Here is a 17,802-nt window from a genome sequence, read left to right on the forward strand (position 1 = left end):
CACTGTAACTCAAGCTCAAACACACTGTAACTCAAGCACAAACACACTGTAACTCAAGCACGCACACACTGTAACTCAAGCACACACACACTGTAACTCAAGCACAAACACACTGTAACTCAAGCACGCACACACTGTAACTCAAGCACGCACACACTGTAACTCAAGCACGCACACACTGTAACTCAAGCACGCACACACTGTAACTCAAGCACAAACACACTGTAACTCAAGCACGCACACACTGTAACTCAAGCACAAACACACTGTAACTCAAGCACAAACACACTGTAACTCAAGCACGCACACACTGTAACTCAAGCACAAACACACTGTAACTCAAGCACAAACACACTGTAACTCAAGCACAAACACACTGTAACTCAAGCACGCACACACTGTAACTCAAGCACAAACACACTGTAACTCAAGCACGCACACACTGTAACTCAAGCACAAACACACTGTAACTCAAGCACAAACACACTGTAACTCAAGCACAAACACACTGTAACTCAAGCACAAACACACTGTAACTCAAGCACGCACACACTGTAACTTAAACACACTGTAACTCAAGCACGCACACACTGTAACTCAAGCACAAACACACTGTAACTCAAGCACAAACACACTGTAACTCAAGCACGCACACACTGTAACTCAAGCACAAACACACTGTAACTCAAGCACAAACACACTGTAACTCAAGCACAAACACACTGTAACTCAAGCACAAACACACTGTAACTCAAGCACAAACACACTGTAACTCAAGCACGCACACACTGTAACTCAAACACACTGTAACTCAAGCACAAACACACTGTAACTCAAGCACAAACACACTGTAACTCAAGCACAAACACACTGTAACTCAAGCACAAACACACTGTAACTCAAGCACAAGCACACTGTAACTCAAGCACAAACACACTGTAACTCAAGCACAAACACACTGTAACTCAAGCACAAACACACTGTAACTCAAGCACAAACACACTGTAACTCAAGCACGCACACACTGTAACTCAAGCACAAACACACTGTAACTCAAGCACAAACACACTGTAACTCAAACACACTGTAACTCAAGCACAAACACACTGTAACTCAAGCACAAACACACTGTAACTCAAGCACAAACACACTGTAACTCAAGCACAAACACACTGTAACTCAAGCACAAACACACTGTAACTCAAGCACGCACACACTGTAACTCAAGCACAAACACACACCTGACACCACACTGGGGATCCTGGACAGGAAGCTCTTGACGGTGCGGATGGCCAAGCCGCCGGTCTTCTCATCCTGAATCCTGGTAATGATGTCTTCGATCTGCAGCAGACAGGAGCGGACAGGGTCAGAAAGAATTCTCTGAAGCTAGTATGACTTTCCCCATTAGCCTGCTGAATAAAGGCCAAAGATTGTTTTTTGTGCCAGTATTTGAGTGTGTGTATGCGTGTTAGCATGCTTTGTCTGTGTGTTTGTGTGTGTGTGTGTGTGTGTGTGTGTGTGTGTGCATCTGTGTTGATCAGAGGACTGTTTATCAAACCCAGCTGTTCCCACGGTAACAAGCCCGCCAACAACAGGGGTGAGAGATAAACATCACACCTCACACCCAGCAGCCCCCTGTCCCCCAGCACACACACACACACACACAGCCCCCTGTCCCCCAGTACCCAGCACACAGGATGTGACACATCCACTTCCCTCTGCTCCCGCTAGAGGAGGAGACAGGAGACGGAGGGAGTTGATTGGCCGGCTTGTTAGGTCTGCAGGTTAACAGGATCATGCTGGTGTGTAGGACCTGGACAGATACACAATGACCCATCTACATAGAGTATCTACAGCATCCAGACAGTATTTACAGAGAGCATCTACATAGAATATCTATCTACAGCATCTACGAGGAATTTGCTTTGGTATAGGTTGGTGCATACCAGTAAACATAGTGAGTAGTGTATATTGCGGGGGTAGATAGATATCTGCAGTAGAACTTAGCGACTCGAGTCAAGCTGTGCCAGTAGCAGGCACTGGAAAAGCACAATTTGATTTGCGAAAACAAATGTATTATTTGTATATGTTCTATGACCTCCAGTAAGCTTGGTCCTGGTGCTGGACACGGCAGAAAGGACTGTTCTGTAGCTTCAGCTAGCTACTAACAACCAAGAGGCAATCATCCCACTGACTAAGTGTTTAATGGATGAGTCACAGACAACGGTCATAAATCTGCTGTGGAACACCTGAGCAACCTAGTTTAGACATGTACGGGTTTGATAACAGCTATTAAGCCTGGAGAATGATGGTGAGTGAAGACAATTACCATTCTCCCACCATCAGAGTGTCTTAGTATGAATTATTGAACATCCACTGAAAGGAATTACAGCTTTGGCACTCAGTCAGGGTTGTTGATAAATCAGTGAGCGTGTGTGTGCATGTGTGTGTGTAAAGATGGGGAGTTTGAACGAGAGAAGAAAGGCCTGTATCTGCTCTGTGGAGAAAAGGCAGGATATGACTGGAATATTTCAGAAATACACAACCAGTCCAAATGGATTTAAAGCTCTTCTTATTTTGAGGACAACCTTCCGAGGAAAAACAACATAAGGAAACATACAGCTCTGAAATCTCCTCTAGTGTTCCAACACAACTCCCCTCTACGCAGCCCACGACAGCCTGGAGGCAGAAGATTCCATTATTTTGGTTCTTATGTAATCATGGAGCTTGGACAGCATAGAAAATGACTTATTATCTCCCTATGGAATGACAGTGGACCAGAGGTGCTTTGGGCGCGGGTACAGAAAAGCTGTGGGTATCTCTTAGGATGGAAGGCTGCTGGTGTTAGCTGCTTACTGCCCGGTGTGGTGGGGGCTTCTGGGAGCCAAACCTACCTGCCAGGCCGTGATAACAGCACTCTGGTCCTCCGGTCTGAGCGGCACTAACAGCACTAACAGCATCAGGCGAGAGGACTGTGTCATCCTGGGGATGGATGTTTGCATATGTGTTCGTCCAAGGCTTTCTGTCAGCGTTATAAAAGGTGGGGAGACCCTGGAACTGCCCCAACCACCCTAGGGCCGCCTTCTGTCACCCTAGGACCGCCTCCTGTCACCCTAGGACCACCCCCTGTCACTCTAGGACCACCCCCTGTCACTCTAGGACCGCCTCCTGTCACCCTAGGACCACCCCGTCACCCTAGGACCACCCCCTGTCACTCTAGGACCGCCTCCTGTCACCCTAGGACCGCCTCCTGTCACCCTAGGACCGCCCCCTGTCACTCTAGGACTGCCTCCTGTCACCCTAGGACCACCCCCTGTGACCCTAGGACCACCCCCTGTCACTCTAGGACCGCCTCCTATCATCAAGGGATCGCCCTGTCCATGGCGACTAAGACAAAACACTCAATCGGGAGCCTCAATAAGAAGAAAAACTGTGTTTGAGAAAACACTTAATTTAACAACACAATCTTCACTTCCCAATATTTTTGGAAGTTAAGTCATTCATCTGATCCTTAAATGATCTCGGAAAAGCTAATATGAAAACCTAAAAAGTGACCAAAATTAGTCCCTCATAAAAAATGGATCAGTCCGTAATAGACCCATCAATGATTCAACAGCCGGCAGACAGACACACTGAGAAACGTTAAGTCTGTGAAGAACATCGATGGACAAATCTCCAAATGTTTATGCTGCCCCAGTTTTTATCGAGTGAAGTTCTTCAGAATCAAGTTCCCTCTCTCCAGCAAGGACCGTAACCAGTCCAACAGACAGTGTAGAACACAGCTGCATGGTCAGACAGTGTTCAACACAGCTGCATGGTTAACTGTCCAGAATGCCAACAGCAATTAATTACACAGAAACCAGTTTCCATGGCTTCGAACAAACAGAAACGAATATTTGAAACTTTCAGATTTCTGAGCAAACTTTGACCCCTCGCTGGTGTGATACTGGCACTGCCCCCCTAAGACCACGCCCTACCTGCCCCCCTAAGACCACGCCCTACCCCCCACAGCGTGGCCAGCCAGCCCCCAGCTGCAGTAGCAGGCCTGGGGGAGGAGGTGTGAATGAGGCCTGCTGCTGGAGGGGACTCCCCCGGCCCCCTGGCAGGCCCCCTGCATGCCTGGTCTGGGCCAAGCGCCAACAGACCGGCATCTGGAGGTGTGGCACCAGGGCTCTGGGACACACCAGCCCTGCAAGCAGCGACAGGACAGCCCTGCGGTTCTCCAACGCACATGCAGGAGTCGACGTTGCTTATAATATATATATATATATCTCCCAGATTACCCGAATTCCCCCTGTTGTTTACTCTATGTTCACACGAGTTGCCCCTACACACAGGCAGCCATGCCAAGACGTATATTCAGTGGACTGTTCTATTGTGAACCAGAGGAAAACCTGAATCCAGCTTGTGTTTTGCAAGAGTGGTTCCCCATTGCCCCCTTGACAGATGTTGCTACACCTCACTGAAGCTTTTTACTTTACCAATACAGCTCCTTTGATACCCTCTGATCATTAGAGAGCCTGGATTGCAAATGCACTAAAGTTAATTGTTTAGCTTGGAGAAAACAGCCTAATCACTCAGATTCTGCCAGGAATTTAAACTTCAGAAGGTTATAAACAATTTATTAACACGCCTCTGCAAATGGCTTTGAGGCGCTAGCTTCAGCTGGCACTGAGCAGAACTGAAACCGTGTCACACGGACGGGCTTTCCTGAGAGGAGAAGTTGTTTCTGTGAGGTAGAAAAAGGCCCTTTCACTCAGATGTACATCTATATATATATCTATATATCTATACATCTATACATATATCTATACATCTATACATATATCTATATATCTATACATATATCTATACATCTATACATATATCTATACATCTATACATATATCTATACATCTATACATATATCTATATATCTAATCAGGGTTTGTCTTATTTCCACAAGCCCTCGCTGGATGGAGACAAGATACACATGTGGATTTAGTAACACTGGGCCCTCTGCGCAGATTAGGTGTGAGCTTGTCTTCCCAGAGACCAGACCTCAACACTTTCCATCGGCTTGAGTACCTTCCGCGGTCGTTGGAAGATTCCCAAATGTGTTCCGACAGAAAGGCTCTGAGCCAGAGCATCCGAGAAAACCAGCCAATCACAGCCTGGTGTGACTGGGAGGGTGGACAGGTCAGTGTTCCTGAGGTCCAGGGGGATCCCGTCGTGATCGAGAGCCCCACATGGCTGAGCTGTTGATGAGGGGAGCTGGCGTCCTGTCTGGGCCTCCAGCGGGAGCTTCCCTGACGCTCCAGCTGAACAAAGTGGGACCTGCTGGAAGAGGGAGGGTCCACACCGGCTGTAGTTTCCATGGCAACTCGGCGAGAGAGAGGGGTAGTGAGGAACGGAGCAATTAAAAGTTTGTGGAATTCTTCCAGAGCCGGGAAGGAAGCCAGTCGGACTCTACTGACAAACACCCATCAGACCGGGAGGCAACAGATACTGGAGACACAGATCTTTTCCCTGTTTCAAACAAGATGAAATACAAAACACTTCAGAAATGCACAAAGAAATCAAAGAAGGTGCTTTGATACTGTGTTTTGCATCAGGGTTGTCAGCTGGGAAAAGCTGTAAGACTTCAGCCAATAGGAGCAGAGCTGACCAGGAGAGACACTTGACCCACCCACGGTGACTCACCAGGTCGTCTCTCCGGTAGCGAGAGAAGAGGAGGATATAAAAGCCATACCCCCACCTTCAGCTGTCTGAAGTGAGACCCTCCATCGGTTGCTAAGGACAGCAAAGTAAACAGACTAACAAGCTCGTGTCCCTCAGAAACCTCAGGTCACTTCAGGGGGTCTTGAGATAGAAGCGCACAGCCGTTCAGAAAAAAACAAGTACATTAGCGGTCTCAAATCTGAGAGAGCCCTTCTACACTTCACCCTTTAACAGGCCGTCTCTGACAAGGCTGATAGATCTGCCTCAGATATTTCCACCATCCCACACTATTCACTCTCCACTGTAGGGCTCAGAGATGAGTCACCCTAGTCTTTATCAACATGTGTGTGGCAGGAGTGCAGCTAATTCTCTGAAGAAAAAAACAATCCAACATGTCACACACCCCCAGAAGTTCTTAGTCCCTACAAGCTGTGTTTGGATCTAACATCACCTGCATTCTGAGCAGCTCTGGGTCTCTCTCTGCTCTCTGATCAGGTCCCCTGCCTTCAGGCTCGCTCTGCAACTAAGGAAGAAAAACCAAAGAAGCCCATCTACATCCAGAGTGAGAAAAACAACAACATTTGATTAGAGGAAGAGAGACAAGGAGAGAAGGGTGAGACCTCGAGAAGAGAGAGGCACTGTGGAAGGCAGGAGACCTGAGGAGAGATCTGAAGGTGTAGCTGCTCTTCTTCTCTTCTTCTTGTAGCTGCTCTGTCTGGTTTTAACAGGGAGACATTTTCAAAATTACCCTTTTAGGAGGGCACTCTGCTTCTCTTATATATGTTTTGTTTAACAGTTTGAGTGTTTGAGTTTAGACAGTCAAGTCTCACTTCGAAATGTCAGAAGTCTCACTCCTCACTATGAGGCGAGGCGAGGCAGAGAAGGGGTGAGTAGTATTTGACAGTAGAGAGAAGGGAGGAGGGGTGGGAGGAGGAGGGTAGATTGTACTGTTCTATTCCAAGACTTAAGTGATTAAACACGGACTCCCTATGTGGGCATCTGATGGGACAAATAGACTGCCACCGTTTTAGCTGCTGTGGTTGTTGAGACACATCTCACTCATCGTTATCACTGTCTTTGGAAAGTGGCGATGAATGCTACCCTTCCTGGTGCCTCTTCTTCTGTGCTCTCTCCTAAAGTAGCAGCGGTGGTATTGGTCTCTGCTGGAGACACTGGAGAGCAGCTGATGCTCGTCAGAGTGAAGAGACAGCACTCACATACTCCAGCACTAGAGACAGCACTCACATACTCCAGCACTAGAGACAGCACTCACATACTCCAGCACTAGAGACAGCACTCACATACTCCAGCACTAGAGACAGCACTCACATACTCCAGCACTAGAGACAGCACTCACATACTCCAGCACTAGAGACAGCACTCACATACTCCAGCACTAGAGACAGCACTCACATACTCCAGCACTAGAGACAGCACTCACATACTCCAGCGCTAGAGACAGCACTCACATACTCCAGCGCTAGAGACAGCACTCACATACTCCAGCGCTAGAGACAGCACTCACATACTCCAGCACTAGAGACAGCACTCACATACTACAGCACTAGAGACAGCACTCACATACTCCAGCACTAGAGACAGCACTCACATACTCCAGCACTAGAGACAGCACTCACATACTCCAGCACTAGAGACAGCACTCACATACTCCAGCACTAGAGACAGCACTCACATACTCCAGCGCTAGAGACAGCACTCACATACTCCAGCACTAGAGACAGCACTCACATACTCCAGCGCTAGAGACAGCACTCACATACTCCAGCGCTAGAGACAGCACTCACATACTCCAGCACTAGAGACAGCACTCACATACTCCAGCACTAGAGACAGCACTCACATACTCCAGCACTAGAGACAGCACTCACATACTCCAGCACTAGAGACAGCACTCACATACTCCAGCACTAGAGACAGCACTCACATACTCCAGCACTAGAGACAGCACACTTGTAACCGTGATGCCAAAAGTGAGAATCCAGATTGTTGCCGCATCTCTTTTGTCAGATGGTTCTTTGTGAATGACCCTTCAGCACACTACAAAGCCGACAGGAGTCAAGCACAGCATGTCCAGAAGCATTAACCCACTAGTCTACTCCTCTCCACCCTGTCCATGTTTGATGCTGACTGTCTGACCATTTACATTTTACATTTTTAGTCATTTAGCAGACACTCTTATAAAGAGCGACTTACAGTAAGTACAGGGACATTCCCCCCAAGGCAAGTAGGGTGAAGTGCCTTGCCCAAGGACACGTCATTTGGCACGGCGGGTAATCGATCCAGCAACCTTCTGATTACAAGCTCGACTCCCTCACCGCTCAGCCATCTGACTCCCACCAGCAGTGAGCATGGTGCTAGCTAGCTGCTCGAGACAGCTGAGCCGCTGAGGGCTGTTCTGGCTGAGAGAGGCAGGGGTCTGACTCTTCTGCGGGGAGGAAGGGCAGCCCTTGACAGGGGTAGGCACCAAGGAGGATCGGCAGGGTGCCTCGACAGGCCGTGTGCAGTCAGTATTGTACCACAGACAGGCCCCCACCCACTGCTCCCTCGCTCTGATCCAACCTGCCTGCTTCTTTGATCAGGCTGCTATCCAGACGGTAAGGGCTGAAAACGAGTTCCAGATCAGTCTGATAAGAGGAATCCTCCCACGTCGACACGCATCCAGCAGCAGATGCTTCCACAGGCTCTTGTTAAGAATCTGGAGAATATAAACTGTAGTGTAACGCCACGCCTTAGCATCCTCAGCTTTAACAAGTCTTGATTTCAATGAATGTTTGCATTTTAATGCTAATGTTTTTGCGATGTCCGGTTCTCTGTTCTACACTTCTCCCACGAGAGTCAGCCTCACACACACACACAGCAGCTAGACCACGTCTTCAGCTACAGCCAAGTGTTCTCTAAGAAAGACATCTTTTATGAACTCCTCACAGATTGAAATGATTCCTACTCATGAATGCATGAGGTTGGTGGCAGAGAGTGGTCACATGCCTGATGAGGGAACAGGGGAACAGGGGAACAGGGGAACAGGGGAACAGGGGAACAGGGGAGGGCCATTACCTGGTAAGGCTCCTGGATGAGTCTCGATTGCTAGTCATGTTGTTGTGAAACATGTCAGATTCCTCAGTGGCATCTCTTTATCTCCTCTCTAGGGCTGACTGTCAAAATACTCTGTACTATCACCTTACTCCACCTGCACTATCATCTTACTCCACCTGTACTGTCACTTTACTCAAGCTGTGCGGCAGTAGGGCAAAAAAAGCAAAATACCAATACCAAAAAGGTATAAGGTATAAAGAATATAGGAAGCTACGGCAGCTGCAGGGGAATGCTTTCGTGTGACTCATACACACCAGTAGGTAGCCTGCTGGTCAACCTCCAACATCACAAACACTGTGTATGCTTAACAAACGGCAGCTTAACTGACAAGAGAAGGGAGATTTCAGCACCTGGGTGCCACATACTAACTAGCCAGTAGGGGTGGGGGGAAAAATCAATTCACGTTTGAATCGCAATTCAGTCTTCTAGCGATTCACATCGATTTATAAATGTAAATAATCGATTAAAAGTCGCGAATATATTTTTAATCGATTCGTGACCCCAAGAATCGAATCGTGAAGTACTAAAAGATTCCCATCCCTACTAGACAGACAGTTACACACACACACACACACACACACACACACACACACACACACACAGACACACACACACACAGCTCAAGTGATTCTCTGTGTCCCTGTAACTGATAGAAGGTGGCAGGAAGTGTTAGCTTGCTGGCCTTACATTCCGTTATCATCCTATTATTTCCTACTAATGGCCTTTTAATAACATTAAATTACAGCAAACATGTCGGATGGTTGGCCCCGTTGATTGAATCCTTAAATGAAAACAAATGTTTTCTAATGAGATCTGTTAGGTTCGCTAGACACCAGCTTTCACGCACTGCCCCAAAGCTTCTGAACACTTGGAAGATCTATGATGAAATGAACGAGCGAGTGGATGTTAGCCTATACTGTGGTAGCCTATCGTTGACGCTAAAATGAGCAATTATCGTAGGCGTAAAACACATAGTCTCGTCACTGATGGATAGAAGCAGCCTGGGTAAAGACCAGGGTAAACCTCAATCAGACCCTATAACTGTTTGTGAATAGTTTATTATCCTCTGGTGAAGCTAATATTTTCTCATTTCACAGAAAGAGAGATCCACAATTCAACTCAATTCACCCGCCCTTACTTGAGTGGGGTAGCCTAGCCTACTTCCACTAGCCCTACATTTTAAAATGAAGTAAAATGTCATGTTTTGTGTTTCTTGCTGGTCCTATCTGTGTGTAACAGCTGGTTGTTATTCAGTGAGCGTGAGGGATGGCGCACTTGCCTCAGGACTTTAAACATCCCAATTATCTTGTAATTCGCCTTACAAAGGCATTCGCTTGAGGAGCCGTGTCAGACAAGGAATTCTAATATTTCCCTCCAAAATACATGGGTCCAGATTTGAATGCTCCAGGATTTGCAGACATGAAAGAAGGAAAAGCCAGAAGTTAAACATTTTAAAAGGTCATGGTCTACCTCTAGCTGAACAAAGTTTGTCCGATGCCCCATTCAGACTGCAGGCTACATAAAGGTTTGTATTTCAGAGGCCAATTTTCATGGTAGAAAAAGCCCATAGCGCTGTACTTACAGGACGCCTTTGTAAAAGTCAGTCAGCTTTTGGCAAGAGTGAAGTCTTAATTCTTTCAGAAAATTCAATATTTCCGAATAGGCCTGCTTCTACTTAGAACGATTATGTAATTTTGATGCCTGCCGATGTCCTCAAAGGGTTAGAGGAAAAAAAGCTCCATATCCAATGTCATGTAGATTTGATAACCTCATGACTTCTGGTAGATATACATATTATTTTTTTTAAGCTACACGGAAGTAATGGTTTAGCTCAAGATTATGGTTAAGCTAGTGGTATTTGGAGAAAGGATTTAGCTTATCTCGATATGACCCAGAACAGATTTGGCACTTTACTGCCAAGGAAACAGAACAGTTTGAATCAAAATGTTCTCTATGTACAAACTATTTTACAGCCGTTGAATTGGGTGACTTTGATAGAATTTGATGGCCTAGTTTAGGAAGCATTTCTTTGCACACTTTATTTGCAAACACACCCACCCACCCACACCCACCCCCCCCCCCACACACACACAAATAAATAGAACACTACTTTGGTTGGGCTGTGAAGCAAGCAACAGCTAAGCTTTCAAGTGCAGCCTGCAGGGTGGTTAGGAGAAAGAGATGGTCTTCTCCCAGAGTGCCTACGCACGTGACAGCCATTCTCACACAGACAATTAGCCCTCTAGGGCATTACAAAGGATCACAATGTCAAACCTAAATAGCAGCACTGGAACAGTTCATTCATTTGGATATGATGCAATACTCACACCAGTACAAATGTAAGCAATCCACATTTGCAGTCGATATGATATGAGGTTGCCATTGTTGTTCACAACAGTGGGTTGTATGTAGTCCTTTTTAACGACAAAAGCATATATATATATAAGATATTATATTATTGTCAATGTTCATTCTTTTTTTCTTCTGGCAGTCTATCAGAGTCTGGGAATAACATATTAAGGTCCTCTCACGTTAAGACTGTCCTCCGCTCCACTATCGATTCAGAGAAATATTGTGTGCTTAAAAGCTTCAGCTCCTTCTTCCGCCTTCCCCAGTTATGAAGACTAATCTTCCCTTTCAGTGAATACCGTTTCAAATTCAAGGCCCTGTGCACTTTGATGTCTAACCAAATAAGTCCCATGTTGAGTAGATGTACCGCAAGCCCACTGTAAAACAGTCTTTATTTCACAGTTTATTACACATGCTTTCTGCAGGTGTAGGGTTCTGCCTGTTCTCACAGACGAGGACCTGTATTCGGAATGCGTTGCTTAAAATGACTTGAGCTTATTGTCTTCCTTGATGGGACATGGAAGCTAATCTGAAATGACTTCCATTTAGTCTTCTTAAGAGACATCCAGGTTTGAGTCTCCTTTAGGGAGTGGAGTCATCAGACAAATGACAGACAGCATGCGGCTTGCCTCCTGCTCTTCACATGTCAACTCTGGTCGACTCTGGGGAGCTGCAGCTCTCTGTCTGACAGCCTTAGCACCCTCAGACAGAGCGGACTGAGCTGGGAGTCCTGGGGTGGGGTAAGCCATGCCCTGGTGCCTGCGAGTGAGAGGGTGAGGCCAGCCCTGGTGCCTGTGAGTGAGAGGGTGAGGCCAGCCCTGGTTCCTGCGAGTGAGAGGGTGAGGCCAGCCCTGGTGCCTGCGAGTGAGAGGGTGAGGCCAGCCCTGAGTTCTTTCTTTCTCACGCAGGTTCGTGTGAGGAGCATGAGCCGGATCATCTGGGCTGTCTGGGATCTTCAGCAGGATGAGCTGACCGTGGTGACTCATGTTCGGCCTCGTGACTCATCCATCCCTGCTTTGTCGTCGTCCCAGAGACAATCATCAGTCAGGCTGTCTGTCGTCACCTGACTATGCCGATGACTCGCTCCCCCATGACACCGAGATCATGTTAAAATGATCAAGCTCTCTATTTTCAGGATAACAAATGTACGCATTTTTCCAACTTCAAGAGAAGAAGTGATTATGTTGCTTTGGTCGCTGAGACGTTATGAGATGCTGCTTCTGTATGGCGCCACTAAAAGAGAACTTTCGGACTGGCAGAAATGGCTTGGGTAACGCAGGAAAGCGCCTTCCTGAAGTCTAGTAAAATAGTGTCGTTACCAATATTTTGAGTGTAATGCGTTACTTTACTTGGTTACCTAAAATAGTAATATTGTTACTGTAATCTGTTGCTATGTAACTCACCCTTACCCCCCCCCAACACTGATTGTCATGATATCAATATCCACAAAACAACAACAAGAGTTGTTCTTCTAGAACTTTAAGACAAGCCATAGTAATAAGTTTGAGGAAAGCAAACTTATCTTACAGAACACCTCTGGACACACGCAGCAGAGGAGCACAGTACAGAGGGTATTTCCTGTTGGTTCCATCTTTAGTAAGTTGTTATGGTGGGTGGTATAAACACTGCATTATTAAATGTTCTCCTGTGAGGACCCAGTTCACAAGGAAGCATCCAGAGAGAAGACTTCCCTTCCCCTGCTAGAGAAAAGCTACATGTATTACAGAGAAAAATCCTTTATTGGCCGTCATGGTTCCTCAACATCCACAGATAAATAATTCCTCAGAGAGAGCAGAGACCAGCACACACTGAATCATCCAATTATGTTTTCAGTTCTCAGTGAACTTTGTGGATGTCCACTTGTTTGGGCATCAACTGAAAGTGAAACAACGTTTTAAGTCTGGTAAATAAACACGTGAAGGACTGTTGGGTAACAGACGGAGCTGTCTACCGAAAATTGCCACCTAACAGAACTTTTCTGGCTTCCGTACGGTACAACAGAGATAAGTGTCATCTTCTGAGCTCAACAGGACGGCCAAGGCTCCAGTAAACAGAGCCTTATCCCATTCAAGTTTGATAAGGGCTGTGTGTCATCCTGGGCAGGGCGGAGGTGCTGAGCGTGGCGTCCCTGAGCCTCAGCTGTGTTATCTGAAGAGCACACAGGAACAGTGGAGGACAGCCACCAAACACCTCTGATGGGCCCTCCTTTTGGAGGAACAGATATCCTCCTCTGTCCCACAAGCCCTTGGCGCCGAGTGGGGAGTGAGTCATCCTCGGGGGATGGGGGGGGGGCAGAGGGGCCAGGGGGGGGGGTCCTCAGCCCTGCTCTGCTGGAGACCTGTCTCTCCGCCCCCCCCCCTCTCAGACTCATAGCCAGAGGTGAAAAGAGCTGGTTCCAAACGGAGCGCAGTCATTCCTGTGGTTAGCTAATGGACGGTGGTGAAGGTTGGGGGCAGGAGGCGCGGGGGGGGGGGTTACTCTTGCAGCATGGCAGATTCAGAGCAGATCTGCAGGACTCCATGATGCAGTTTCCTGCTCACCACAGCCGCTGTCAGAAGACAGATTTAAGCGTTGTGTTCAGCTCGTCGTGATGTATTAGGTTACGTTTAAATTAAAGCTCAGTCCCATCTGACTGGGATCGTAACTTCCTGGGTGGGATTAACAGCCCACCTATTTTCCCTCCTTCCTCTCATTCCTCTTTCGCCAGCTCCTCAGTTCACATTCGTAGCCAAACGAGGAGATAAAAATATCTACTGAGAATAAATGTGCTGGCCATGAATAAAAGAATGCATGGAGGAACGATGTCCCGGTGGACTAGATATCCCTCTAAAGATGGAATGCTCAAAATTAGCTTCAATTATTTATCAGCAATAAGCAGATGGAGACAGTGAGAGAGAAAGAGAGAGAAAGAGAGAGAGAGAGAGAGAGAGAGAGAGGGAATGGAAGAAGGAAGGAATGAAAGAAGGTTGAGACTGGAATAGGAATAAGGGTGACGAAAGAGGAACCTAGTCTGGTTTGTTAACTGTGAGCACATCAGCCCTCCTGTTGGAGCCTGAAGGGGCTAGGAGAGGACGCACACCAGTGACTTTACAACACGTGAAAGGCAGTATTGTGCTGTTCAGCCAGAGTGCTTCTCAGGCAATCAGACAGCAGTCTTCACACATCGAGGGCTCGGACCCAGCCAACAGCCCTCATGAGGCTGCTCTCAGGCCTTCTGAGCAGCGTTCCTTCCTGATGGATCGTGGTGCTATCTGGACCCCAGTATGGCCATCGGCCACACTGCAACCCAAGCAGAAAAAGAGTACATTTCAATCTATTTTCAGTGTTTTAAATAAGAGCGTTAATGCATTTTTCTTATACTTTAAGTAGAATATTTTCAGCTTGCGGCAAGAACGGGATGCCAGCCATTATCCAATTAAAATATTGAATGACCTGAATGCAGCGAGAGACACACCAGGGGTCTTGAGAAACAAACCTCGGTCCTTCCAGGGCTGAGACCCGCGGCAGCAATTAGCTGCATGTCCACATCCATCTCTCTGGCTGGGAGGCCAGGCTGGGAGAGGAGTCACACAGGAGAAGGAGGGGACACCCACATCAGGGGAGAACAGAGATCAGACCCGGCTATTAATAGTTCCTGAGCTTTCCCCTGTCCCAACCTCGCTGTGGTCCTGGTTCTTGGCCTAATTGAGGTTTCCAGCGCAGCGGGGAGATCGAGTCACAGGCTGGTTCTCACCCAGCGCCTGCATCTGAACCCCACTCTTTGTGTCTTAAACGTGACAGAAAGAGCAGGTAAAAGAGAGAGAGAGAGCGAGTACGCACATGACCTATGTATCAAACTCTCACATAGGGGTCTTGTGGCAATAAGGTGTTTGTCGGTAATTGCACTGTTTGCTCAAATAACTCCATCTGAGGTGAAAAGAAAACAAGATATGAACTCAGCGATGCCTACCTCACACCTCTCCCAGTTCTCTGCTTCCAGCCTGCCTCTAATTGACCACATTCATCACAGTCTGTTCTGTGGAGCTGCACTTCTTACTACAAACACACAGATAAACAGTCTGAGACGAGACATGACTCAGTTCTGCTTCCACCAGGACACAGCCTGTCTAGTATCCTCCCAGTATTGTCCCAGTGTCATCCCAGTTTCTGCCCGCCCGTCTAAACTCTAAAATGACCCATTCACACTCTGTCAGTGTGATATGTTCTCTTCCTGTTCATCCATCTGTCTGTCGGACTGTGTTCATGACTAAAACACCACAACAGGAACATCCCTCCAGGCACGATCCTGTCAGGGAACTGCAGACGAGGCGGACACTCTCTGCATACTTTTTCAAAACGAGATCCCTCAGGGTAAACACAGAGTGTCCAGTAGGTACGACACACCATCAGTTCATCCGTCTGACACTAATCTGCAGCTCACGTCACAGCGTACCCAACCGTGGAATAAAACATCAAACATGTTTTCCATGCGACGCTCACACATCTCTCCAGCCGGAGCATGGCTCTTGTCGGGTTAGCGCGACGCTACCAGGTGAGAAACGCTGGCAGACCTGAATGAGGACCGTGGAAAACACAGCCCCCTCGTTGGGAAACCTTGGCAGAGCACCGGCCATTCTGAGATTAGCTGTCAAATCCCTCTCAGTCATGAGAAATAAGGAGGGAGAGGGCTTGGCGCTAGGCTAGCTAGGCTAGCTATCTGAATACTCATGACAGAGAGGAGGTCACTCCCCAGCTTATGGAATGGCAGGCTGCCTGTGAATAACATAATCAGTGTTATTCATGGATTATGGAGACATACCTCCCTGGATAGCTTAGCTGCTGTATATTCAGGACAGCTAGAAGCTAATGGCCACTGGAAACAATTATGTTTGTGAGGGAGTGTTTGAGCTATCAATCGCATTGGAAACAATTGTATTAGTAAAGGTGGCTCTGAGATATCAGTTGCATTCCGGAAAGACAGAGGGAATCGTGTCATCGGCATCCAAGCCATTTTTTCTTCCCTCAAACTGTCCCATCGATTCCCCAGATGAGTGGTTTACCCTCTCATTAGTAAAGAGGTGAATTGGCAGAAATGAGAATTCACCTGTTTCCATTTGACGACTCCTCGCTCTTCTTCCAGTTTCAGCTATACAAGCGCGCTTGGGGGTGTCCTTGTTTTAAGGTTGATCAAAAGCAGGTTTCTGTGAGGCCCCGTGTGCAGCCGTCACAAAGCGCTTCATCTCCAGTCCAGGAGAGGAGAGCGGCAGAGAGGACCCCAGGAGGAGCCCATCCTTCCTGTGACGCCCCCAACACACAATTACCCACAATGCCGCTCACCCTCTCCAATCAAAGGACAGGCATCGAGACTCAAGTGCCATAGAGATTGTGTAATTACCCTTGACACGCAAAGGACCTTTCCTCACCCAAACCCACACAAGGATGGAGAGCTTATTAAAACCTGAAGGCTGAAGAGGAGCAGGCGAGGAGGAGGAGGAGGAGGAGGAGGAGGAGGAGGAGGAGGAGGAGGAGGAGGAGGAGGAGGAGGAGGAGGAGGAAGAGGAAGAGGAGGAGGAGGAGGAAGAGGAAGAGGAGGAGGAGGAGGAAGAGGAAGAGGAAGAGGAAGAGGAAGAGGAGGAGGAGGAGGAGGAGAGGAGAGGAGAGGAGAGGAGAGGAGAGGAGGAGGAAGAGGAAGAGGAAGAGGAGGAGGAAGAGGAGGAGGAGGAGGAAGAGGAGGAGGAGAGGAGAGGAGGAGGAGAGGAGAGAGGTGGGGAAGTGTCAGTCCGGAGAGGGACAGAGAGAAACAGGAGATGTGAACATGTTCTCCTGCTGAACCCCACTACGCTCTCACACTGCTGCTTCTGACCAGGCACAGCAACGCACCTCAGGATGCCTGTGAAGCTTTCACAGTTTGGAAGATAATAAAATGTATTTACTTTACTAGATGTGTTTTATGTGTTTGTTTTGGCTGAAGGGGATTGATTGTTTTATGGTACATGCAACCAAAATGCCCTCTGGAACTGAATAACAATCTGAACTGGAGCCAGTGAGAGACCCATCCTCACTAAACCCTTCTTCTAACAGACCCAGACTTTCCCTCTCTTCCTGCCTGTCCCAACTGCTGTCCAAAAGGCCTCCCAGGTGTGGGAAGACCCCTGGAAATGAGCCTACCTTCCTGTAGACCATCATGTTGGGGGAGTCCTCTTCTGGATCTGAGTTCCCGATGCTCCCCTGGTCTCTGGTCCCCTCCGCCATGAACACTGGGACCTGAGCAGGACACAAACACCACAGAGAAGTTGGAGGAGTCAACATCCAGACCAGGCTCCGTTCATCTAACCCTCATTAATCCCTGCAGTTGGAATATTGTCAATATTGGGCCAACAGCGTGCCATGCTAACATGTTTGTCTCCCTCAGAGAGAGAGAGTTCAGCCTTATCGCTCTGACATTCATGGGTATGTTGGCTCCTCTAGGTGTAGGCACCTGTCATAATACAGTGAGATAAGACAGCTCTGGCAGGCTAATGTGCCGACGAGGCGAAGCGAATAACAAACGAGCTGACTGAGTCTGGAGCCCCGTCAGTGCTGGGAGACACTGGCAGTGCGCCATGACAACAATTATGTTCTCCTCTCTGGCCTGCTCTGATTGGCCGTGGATACCCGGTG

General features: G+C 47.8%; 1 protein-coding gene across 1 annotated transcript in view; it reads right to left on the reverse strand.

Moving 5' to 3' along the window:
* LOC146300212 (regulator of G-protein signaling 6-like) overlaps nucleotides 1–17,416 on the reverse strand; it is a 26,748-nt gene extending 9,332 nt beyond the window's left edge. The window contains exons 1-2 of the mRNA XM_084683189.1: nucleotides 17,311–17,416; nucleotides 1,242–1,341 (exon numbers count right to left, since the gene is read on the reverse strand). Of these exons, the coding sequence (XP_084539315.1) occupies nucleotides 1,242–1,341; nucleotides 17,311–17,394 (184 nt within the window). The 5' untranslated portion in view covers nucleotides 17,395–17,416. The remainder of the gene's footprint in view (nucleotides 1–1,241; nucleotides 1,342–17,310) is intronic.
* Between the last annotated feature and the right edge of the window lie 386 nt (nucleotides 17,417–17,802).

This window comes from Hypomesus nipponensis, chromosome 3 (assembly GCF_054491055.1).
Source record: "Hypomesus nipponensis isolate SF chromosome 3, ASM5449105v1, whole genome shotgun sequence".
NCBI lineage: Eukaryota > Metazoa > Chordata > Actinopteri > Osmeriformes > Osmeridae > Hypomesus > Hypomesus nipponensis.